The 10,078-nt window shown below is 38.2% G+C and overlaps 1 protein-coding gene across 4 annotated transcripts; it reads right to left on the reverse strand.

Moving 5' to 3' along the window:
• Positions 1–1,415: 1,415 nt before the first annotated feature.
• Positions 1,416–9,394, reverse strand: LOC114475909 (nuclear receptor subfamily 4 group A member 2-like). Of its 4 annotated transcripts, XM_028467126.1 has the most exons (11): positions 9,130–9,198; positions 8,326–8,516; positions 7,116–7,620; positions 6,687–6,816; positions 5,273–5,415; positions 4,466–4,656; positions 4,171–4,352; positions 3,142–3,250; positions 2,858–2,973; positions 2,255–2,797; positions 1,416–1,696 (listed from the first exon to the last, which is right to left on the reverse strand). In XM_028467126.1, exons 2-10 carry the CDS (start codon positions 8,361–8,363, stop codon positions 2,292–2,294), a joined length of 1,920 nt encoding a protein of 639 aa, XP_028322927.1. In that variant the 5' UTR covers positions 8,364–8,516; positions 9,130–9,198; the 3' UTR covers positions 1,416–1,696; positions 2,255–2,291. The 4 variants fall into 4 exon arrangements, with proteins under 4 accessions (XP_028322927.1, XP_028322908.1, XP_028322899.1 ...); XM_028467107.1 differs by having other exon boundaries at positions 2,255–2,973; positions 8,408–8,516; XM_028467098.1 differs by having other exon boundaries at positions 2,255–2,973.
• Between the last annotated feature and the right edge of the window lie 684 nt (positions 9,395–10,078).

The following is a 10,078-nucleotide window of genomic DNA, read 5'->3' on the forward strand; positions in this document are numbered from 1 at the left end:
AATCTTTTCTTTTAATACATTTTTGTTTCATTTAAAAAGTAAAACAGTTTGTGAACTTATCTATCTTCAAGTACACACACACACACATATATACTGTGTATACACACATATATATATATATACACAATTTTATTTCCAACACGATAACTGAATAATTTCAACAATTGATGAAAAAGAATAATTTTTTTTTATTTAAACAACAAATTGAAAAACAAATTAATCAATAATATAAACAAATGGCCATTTATATTGTTGTTATAGTTTATATATATATTTTTTCTGACTAAGCTTTAGCAGGAAAAAGTTGTGAGTTTTATGTTTAAAGGGCATCGCATATTTACTGGTCGTGAATGATGTAAACACGACTGGCGCAGACACCCTTTAATTCTGCCTAAAGTGAGTGTTTATTAATTGTATTTTATTTCTTTAGAGTGTTTAGAGACTGAGTGTGAGTCGGTCTCAGAGGTTCAGAGCTCATTTTCGTAGATCCGCTCCTTACTGAGGTCAGAGGGATAAGTGGAATATTTGGGGGCGCTGTGTGTGTTTGAATAATCCTTACCGCTGATTCAAGTGCTAGTCCTGTTAGCAGAGAATGCTAATTGCAGCTGAATCTGAGAAGTCGTTTCCCTGCAGGATTCCCCCCATTGTGTAATCTCTTTAAATTAGGATTCAGGGAGCTTGTTAAGGGGACTCAATCCACTGATTACTTTCCTAAACAAATACTCTGTGGCTTTATGTTTGGATTTAAGAGGTGTTTAAGAGACAAGATTAACGGGCAATGGATGCTCTTGAAGAGGCAAGTGAGAGTAGTAGAACAATCAGTGCTAACTCTTAGATAAGGCTGGTTTTCTTACATCTGGCCATCTGATTATGTCGCTAAGCTAAGCTAACTCCTATTGATATGCTATGTGGAGTCTCTGAGTTTACCCATTTCCTTGTCAGTTTACCTTTTCCATTTTGTCCCAAACTATTACTGATGCTTTAGGTTGGTTCTTCCTCTGTTGCGCAATTGTTCTTCACAATGTAAATGGTGAAGCAACACTGTTCCCGGCAGTTCATGTATGGTACTGCAAAAATGAAGCAGAACCCGGCCACCAGAATGATTTTATCATTAATTTACGACATTAAAGCTGATATCTGGAGTTTCTGAGAAATCTATGTTCATGTATGATTCTTTTGAAATGCGAAAAAAAATACCTAACTAGTCTCTTACTATGGTCTATTTCCGGTGGTCATTGATTTACATTAATGTATATAAGTCCCTCCTTTGTCCTATAGACCCCTATACAAATAGAAACAATCGGCGAGTGTTATGTTATATAAGTATAATATGTATTCACCTTAATGTGTCACCATGAATAGGCTGACGGTACCTCCAGCCTGAACCTGAAGTGAATTAAGAATCATAATTCTGCTTTAAATGGTTTCAGTAATGTATTTAATAATGAAAAGGTTCATATTAAAGTGAGACAATGCTTTTCTTCTTGTCTTTGTCTCCAGGTATGGAATCAAAAGCCTTTGTTTCTGCTGGAGATGCTTTAATGTCACATCCAACCAGAGCTGCAGAAAGGTCATCTCACACACACACACACACACTCTTCCTCCACCGCTGTCAATGATCTTTAACCTTTTCAGGTTCATCAGTGGCGTTTCTCGTCTTCTTTCACACACACAAAATGTCTTTATTTCATCGAAACTGAAACACAAAGAAGCTTTTGTTCAGTTTCTCTTCATCACTTTAGAGAAATCATGTAATTCAGAGGCACAGACTGGTTTTTCACAGGGAAATGGCCACATCTAATCTTTGAATTTGTTTTTTTCTCAAGGGGTTGGTTGGTTCATATCTACTGAAAATCTGTCGTATTTTTCTTAATTTTGCTCTTAAAAATTATTTTCAAAATTAGAATGTGGAATTTGAAATAAACTTAAATGTCTTACCATGCAGGGTTGGCTGTCAAAAGTTATTAAAAAAAAAAAAGGGAAGTTTTTCCCACACAAACCTGCAAAATTTGAATCCAGACCAACTTCTGTGATAAATAATTTTTACCTAATTACACCATATTGTAAATTAATAATTGTTGAAATCTACATTTTTCTTGATCTTAGTCTTTGGGTTTAAAAACAACCAGAACTGAAGTGCTGTGCCTAAATCAAAAAAGCACCACTTAAACAAACATTAGAATAATGTTCAAAAATGTCTTTTATTTTGGCTTTATTTTGAAAAACAAGAAACCATGAGATAGCACACACTTACAAATATGAGGTAACAGAACGTGTACTTAGCACCAGTGTTAAAATGGCAGTGTGTCCATGAACAGTTTATCGATAACAGCAGGCGGAGTCATCAGGTCCTCCAGTTTCAGGTAGAAGATGCGTTGCAGGCCTTGGATGCACAACGTACGCAGATCGCTCAGGGTTTTATTTATTTCTGTGGCTCGGTTTGACCAACGAGCTGTTAGTCCTGGTCCTGTTAGTCCTGGTCCTGTTAGTCCTGGTCCTGTTTGTCCTGGTCCTGTTAGTCCTGGTCCTGTTAGTCCTGGTCCTGTTAGTCCTGGTCCTGGTAGTCCTGGTCCTGGTAGTCCTGGTCCTGTTAGTCCTGGTCCTGTTAGTCCTGGTCCTGTTTGTCCTGGTCCTGTTAGTCCTGGTCCTGTTAGTCCTGGTCCTGGTAGTCCTGGTCCTGGTAGTCCTGGTCCTGTTAGTCCTGGTCCTGTTAGTCCTGGTCCTGGTAGTCCTGGTCCTGGTAGTCCTGGTCCTGTTAGTCCTGGTCCTATTAGTCCTGGTCCTGTTAGTCTTGGTCCTGTTTGTCCTGGTCCTGTTTGTCCTGATCCTGTTTGTCCTGATCCTGTTTGTCCTGGTCCTGTTAGTCTTGGTCCTGTTAGTCCTGGTCCTGGTAGTCCTGGTCCTGGTAGTCCTGGTCCTGTTAGTCCTGGTCCTGGTAGTCCTGGTAGTCCTGGTCCTGTTAGTCCTGGTCCTGTTAGTCCTGGTCCTGGTAGTCCTGGTCCTGTTAGTCCTGGTCCTGTTTGTCCTGATCCTGTTTGTCCTGATCCTGTTTGTCCTGGTCCTGTTTGTCCTGGTCCTGTTAGTCCTGGTCCTGTTTGTCCTGATCCTGTTTGTCCTGATCCTGTTTGTCCTGGTCCTGTTAGTCCTGGTCCTGTTAGTCCTGGTCCTAGTCCTGGCCCGTCCCTCAGGCACTGTGTCACTCTGCTCTGCAACTCCTTCACCCTTTGAGGCTCCTTCAGTCCGGGACGCTCTGCAGAAAGCAAAAAAAAGGTCTACAGGAAAACTCATGACGCAACTACCCGGCTGGGCTCTTATTCTGAAATTTTACGTTGATTTTGGATATAATGTCACATCGCTAGATCACAAAACATAAAACATGCAATTTTACCAACCGTCTAGTGTATCATCCTTCTCCTAGCCTCTCTTTAGATCATATTTTTTTTCAACCTTGGGTTGTGACCCAATGTGGGGTCGCCCGATATGTCTAGTAAATGATTTTTGAAAATGACCAATTTAAATGTTTTTATTTTTTTTATTAATATTTTATCAATATTCTCTACTACACGCAATCTAGATCAAAATTATTTTATACTTTCACTTTCTCAAATTTGAATGTAGTTTAAATAAAATTCTGTATAAAAATATCTTGTCACTAATCGTGGCTACTAACGCAGGATAAGAAAAATAAATAGATACATTCTTGGGAAAAAATGGGATCACGACCTGAGAAAGGATGGGAAGCACAGCTTTAGATGTTATCTTACTAATTGTATTTGTTTTTCAATTGTTTAACGTGTGCTCTTTTCAGCAGGACACACAAAACAAAGTCTTTTAACGCTCAAAAAATAACCTGAATGTCTTTATTTGCATATATTAAATCAGCCTTTAACAATCTGTGTGACAATGTTGGTTAATGCGATGAACCAAAAAACAGGTTTGAAGGGATGGGTACTGGGAATGTGACTGTGTATGTTTGGTCATGAACAAAAGAGAGTGTAAGTAAGATACTGTACCAGTTGTATTGGAATTATTTAAAAAATGTAAAGATTTAACTTATTTAACTGAGTGTGGACGACTTTGAAAACTACTGAAAGAGTCACATTTTTAAAGGAAAAAAAATGAAGATAGTCCAAAAATAACCATATATATATATATATTTATTATTCTGACCTGTGACGAGGACGAGTGTGCATAGGACAGAGAAGGTGGACACGTCCAGCTTCATCCTCTGCAGCTCAGAGGAAAACGCCACGATGGCGTCGATCCACTCGCCGCCGAAACCTCGCAGACACTGACGACGACTCCACACCGAGCCGTCACAGAACACCAACAGCTCCTCCACTGGGCCGGACCTGAGAGTTAGAATCAGTGTTTTACCTGTTGCTCATCACACACACACACACACACACACACACACACACACACACACACACACACACACACACACACACAGGTGTGCATTTACCTGTGTTCCAGCCGCAGCACGAACAGCTCCAGGAAGGCGGAGTAGAAGAGCAGTTCCTGGTCGTGTTGGGACAAAGCACTGAACCCTGGAACATTGTTGCTCCATCCTCGGATCACCTCCATGGATCGAGTCAGGAGTTGATAAAACTCACAAACTTGTTGGATGTCATTGACAGGACTCACAGTTTGCTCCTTCAAAGTAAAAGAACTTCACTTGCACCTTTTTTCTATACTTTAATATGTTGCTATAATGCTGCTAAATGTTTCACTACACATCATTAAATATCTCAGATGCCTTTTGAAATTTACCCAAACAGATTTAGTGACTGAGATAAATTGTTTTTTAATGATCCATATTCATAGGGTCATTTGCTTTTATTTTGAAGGTATGGAAGCAGATTAAGGCCAATTTTGATGGAGAAAATAATTTTTAGGCAAATTGAGTCGAATAAAGTTGAAATATAATGTTAAGATGAAAGTCGTAAAGACGAGATTGAAATTTAGAAATAAACTCAAAATATAATATCGTGAAAAAAGTCAAAGGTTTGCCAATAAAGTCAAATGTACGGAAGCTGACAAGGACCAATTCACCATATACGACAACATTCTCCATCAAAATTGGCCCTAATCGGTTTCCGTAGACGTGTTATTGAAATAGATTTCTGTTGAGTTTTTATTTAAGTAATGATTAATGCTTCTTTTTCTCTTAATGGTTAAAGTTTTGTTTCATTTAAATTATTATTTTTTTTATTTTAAAGAAAAAAGGTTTTTGACGTTTCATATCTGATGTAACTCCATTGTGTCTTACTTTGCAGTAGTCGAGGCGAGAAGGTTGTTGGTTTGATTCCACGTGAGCCCTGATGAGGCTGCTGAGGAGCCACGAGTCTGAGGGAGCTCTCTGATTGGACGGCAGACGACCTCTGCGACCTTTCAGGCTGTCCGTCCTCACACCTGAGACGCAGCGGACAGATGTTAGGGTGTGTCTCAGCAGGACAAGCGTATGTTAGGGCAGATGTTGTGACAGATGTTATAGGACAGACAGACTTAAAGGAGAACACACGTTAGGACGAGTCAATGTAGGACAAACATTATGAAGAACAAATGTTATTAGGTGTCTTAGAGTAGGACAGATGTTAGGACACATCATAGAGTAGAAAGACTCTAGGACAGATGTTAGGACACGTCATAGAGTAGAAAGACTCTAGGACAGATGTTGGGACACATCATAGAGTAGAAAGACATTAGGACAGATGTTAGGACACATCATAGAGTAGGAAAGACAGTAGGAAAGACAGTAGGACAGATGTTAGGACACGTCAGAGTAGAAAGACATTAGGACAGATGTTAGGACACATCATAGAGTAGAAAGACTCTAGGACAGATGTTAGGACACGTCATAGAGTAGAAAGACTCTAGGACAGATGTTAGGACACGTCATAGAGTAGAAAGACATTAGGACAGATGTTAGGACACATCATAGAGTAGAAAGACATTAGGACAGATGTTAGAACACGTCAGAGTAGAAAGACATTAGGACAGATGTTAGGACACATCATAGAGTAGAAAGACTCTAGGACAGATGTTAGGACACGTCATAGAGTAGAAAGACATTAGGACAGATGTTAGGACACATCATAGAGTAGAAAGACATTAGGACAGATGTTAGAACACGTCAGAGTAGAAAGACATTAGGACAGATGTTAGGACACATCATAGAGTAGAAAGACTCTAGGACAGATGTTAGGACACATCATAGAGTAGAAAGACTCTAGGACAGATGTTAGGACACATCATAGAGTAGAAAGACTCTAGGACAGATGTTAGGACACATCATAGAGTAGAAAGACTCTAGGACAGATGTTGGGACACATCATAGAGTAGAAAGACATTAGGACAGATGTTAGGACACATCATAGAGTAGAAAGACATTAGGACAGATGTTAGAACACGTCAGAGTAGAAAGACATTAGGACAGATGTTAGGACACATCATAGAGTAGAAAGACATTAGGACAGATGTTAGGACATCATAGAGTAGAAAGACATTAGGACAGATGTTAGGACACGTCATAGAGTAGAAAGACATTAGGACAGATGTTAGGACACATCATAGAGTAGGACTTTAGGACAGATGTTTGGACAGGTTTTAGAGTGGTAAAAACATTAAGACAGATGTTAGGACACGTGTCAGAGCTACAGACGATGGGAGGAGGATGTGTTTACCTTCTCGGTCCATTCCCACTGACAAACACTTCTGGAAACGACAGAACTGACAGCGGTTCCTCCGTCGTTTGTCCACAGGACAGCATTTCATGGACAGACACACGTACTGAGAGTTTTTCTGGACGCTTCTCTGCAACAGACAGACAGACAGACAGACTGGAGACTGAGCTACAGTGATCTACAGACACAGCTTTAAGACATCAACAGGTGTGATACACCATCTGTGACCACAGGGGGGCGACATTTCATCGTGTTTGTGCAGGCTGTGTGGGAATGAAGTACTCTTATTTATTCTGTACGAAATCTTCCGTAACTCTGTAATATTGAGGTGAATTATGTACTTTAACGTTACATATGTTTACAGTATGTTTATATATGTGCACACGTTGTACATTAGTTGGTATTTGTTACTAATTGATTATTTGTCACCTTAAAGAATCCTTTGCATCCTTCGCAGGTTCTCACTCCGTAATGTTGACACGCGGCGTTGTCTCCGCACACCGCGCACACGCCGCTCTGCAGACCGCGCGTGTCCACGCTCACCGACACGTCCCACGTGCACACCTGCGCGTGCTTCAGCGAGAGCACTGCAAACCGGGAGCGCGCACCGCTGCGACCCGTGCATGTTGGAATGGGATGATGATGATGATGATGACGATGGTGGTAATAGTACACAGAGCACGGGCACGAGCGCAGCTCCTCTGCGTGCAACGGCAGGTGCGTGTCCTCCAGCGTGAACGCGCACGAAGGTTTTACGTCGTACCCGGAGCTGAAGGCTTCCACTGGGGGGTTCACCAGCTCCATGCTGAACTTTACGAACTCTGGGGTGAGGAGGTCCCAGGAACCGGATCTCTGAGGAGGAGGAGAACCGGATCCATGCAGCGAAGAGCCGGATCTCTGGAAAGAAGCGCTGTAGGGGATGCACGGCATTGCTCTGTGAAAAGACCACACACATACTAATGTAAGTATGACCTGTTACTGTAGTATAAAAAAATATGTTCATGGAAATTAAGTCAACATTTTATTTTTATTTTGTGTTTATACTAAAGCAGACAGGCGGCCCTGGCCTCAAAACAATTACACAAACTGTTCACAAATGGACAGTAACATACACAAGATGACTACAAAAAAACACACAAATATGCAAAGCAACTAAAACAATTACAGAAGATTATTTTAAATATACAAAATTACTTTAAAAAAAATAATACACAAGATGATTAAAAATATATATACAAAACTGCAAAAAGAAATAATTCAAAACTGACAAAAAAAAAAACCCAAAGTGATTCCAAAGACATAAAGGATGGCTGCAAAAAATACAAGTGAACAACAAAAATCCAGAAATTACTCCAAAAATTCATAAAATGTTAAGAAAAATATATACACTAAGTGACTCCAATGACACACAAAACAAAAAAGCACTGGAATATATAAATCAACCACAACAATGACTACAAAACACACAGAAATAACACAAAAAAATACAAATAAACAACTCAAAATAACAAGGCAAATACAAAAAACTACTTTAGAAACCCACAAAATATCAACAAAAATACATAAAATGACTCCACAGACACAAAACAACAACAGAAAATATACAAAACCAAAAGAAACCACAATAATAGACACAAACCCTTTGTTGTTTCCTGTATTAATGCTCAGATCGCTCATTAGTCCAAATGCTGACAAAATGTTGACGATCACATTTGTGTTACCCTGTTGTGATCAAAGCTGCTCATTTTTCTGCACTAAAGGGTTAAAGGTGTTCCTCAGAACCAACAGGTGAACTTGTGTTCATGCTGTCATTCTTCACCCCTCAGACGCCTGTAACAGACACACACACACACACACACACACAGGCAATAATAGCAGCTTTTCAAAGGCGTCAAACTCAACCTGAAGTGTGTGATCCAGTGCACGGACTGAAGCTCTGTGTTATGACACCATTTGTGTGCATTAGTCACAATCCTTTAAAAACACTGGCTGATTATTATAATGAGTGCTTATTGACAAGTAAATAAAGACTGGAGTTGAAGCATGTTTAATCACCTCTGACTCACTGATTTGACCTCAGCAGTGATTATCACATGGAAGAATTAGTATATACGACATCAAACTAGTCAAACTGCACCGTGTTTGTGATAAAACCAACATTTAAAAGGATTTCTGAACGTGTCATATTCCTAAATTTAAGCTCAGATTTCCACACAGTGCAATTTTTTTGTAAAACAGCTGCAGATACAACCATGCATCATAGACTGCTGTGTTTTTTTTTGAGAAAACTCGTGATTTTATTTCATTTTTCTCATTTTCAACAGGTTTTTCAAATTAAAATCTTCTCCCAGCCATTCTACACATGTTTGTTAAATGAACAGTTAACAGTTTATCTCTATTGATGAAATAAAATAAAATATGAATCAGAAGTAAAGTATCTTACCTTATTCTGGAGGAGGATGAAACCACAAGCCTCAGCGCTGATGGATACTGTGTGTGTGTGTGTTTAAACTCCTCCTTAAAGCCAGCCTCTGGACACACACGCTCTGGAGTGTGTGCGCTCCTGTGTCTTTTGCCTTTGTGGGAAATATATCTTATTTGAAATTCAATTTAGTTCCCCCTCCGTTTTATTTTTCTTAATGGAAATCTGTTTTTTTTTTTTATATTTGTGGTTTTATTGTCTTAATTAGATCCATGGAATCATTGATTCTGGTGGCTTTGCTTCCTATACTTAAATTAAAATTACTTATTAAATATATTTAAATATTAAGAAAAACTCACAAGAAGAGATAAATGGTAATATGCAAATTGCGATTGTAGGGGAGAAACAATCATGTTATATTTTGTCAAGGATTCAAGTATTCATGGATTTTGTACAAAACGAAATAACGTTCCCCGTTAAGCCTTTAAAAAGAATAAATAAAGTAAAAGAGAATAGTGTAAGATAATAAAAATAAAAAAACAAATAAAATAGAAAAACACCAGTGACATAAATCGAATACATACAGAAATAATACAAATATACAATAATTATACAACAATATATAAAAACAAAATAATAGAACACCAACAGCAGCAGCAGTGTTATATTATCTTAACTTAATTTATCTCAAATGATCTTATCTTAATTATCCTAAATTATTATCTTAATTAAATTATAAATTATCTTTAAATTTTTTTTATCTTTAACCATCTAATTGTAAATAACCCTTAAATCTTTAATTATCTTATACTAATCTACAGTAAACTATCCTGTTTTATCATCAAGTAATTTCTTTCTTAAAAAAAGAAAAATATCTTAAAATATGTGCATTTATTTTATCTTAATTTATTTAAATTATCTTATCTAATATATCCTAAATGTTCTTATCTATGCTTATCTTGTATTATCT

Source organism: Gouania willdenowi, chromosome 2 (genome assembly GCF_900634775.1).
Source record: "Gouania willdenowi chromosome 2, fGouWil2.1, whole genome shotgun sequence".
Classification (NCBI taxonomy): Eukaryota; Metazoa; Chordata; class Actinopteri; order Blenniiformes; family Gobiesocidae; genus Gouania; species Gouania willdenowi.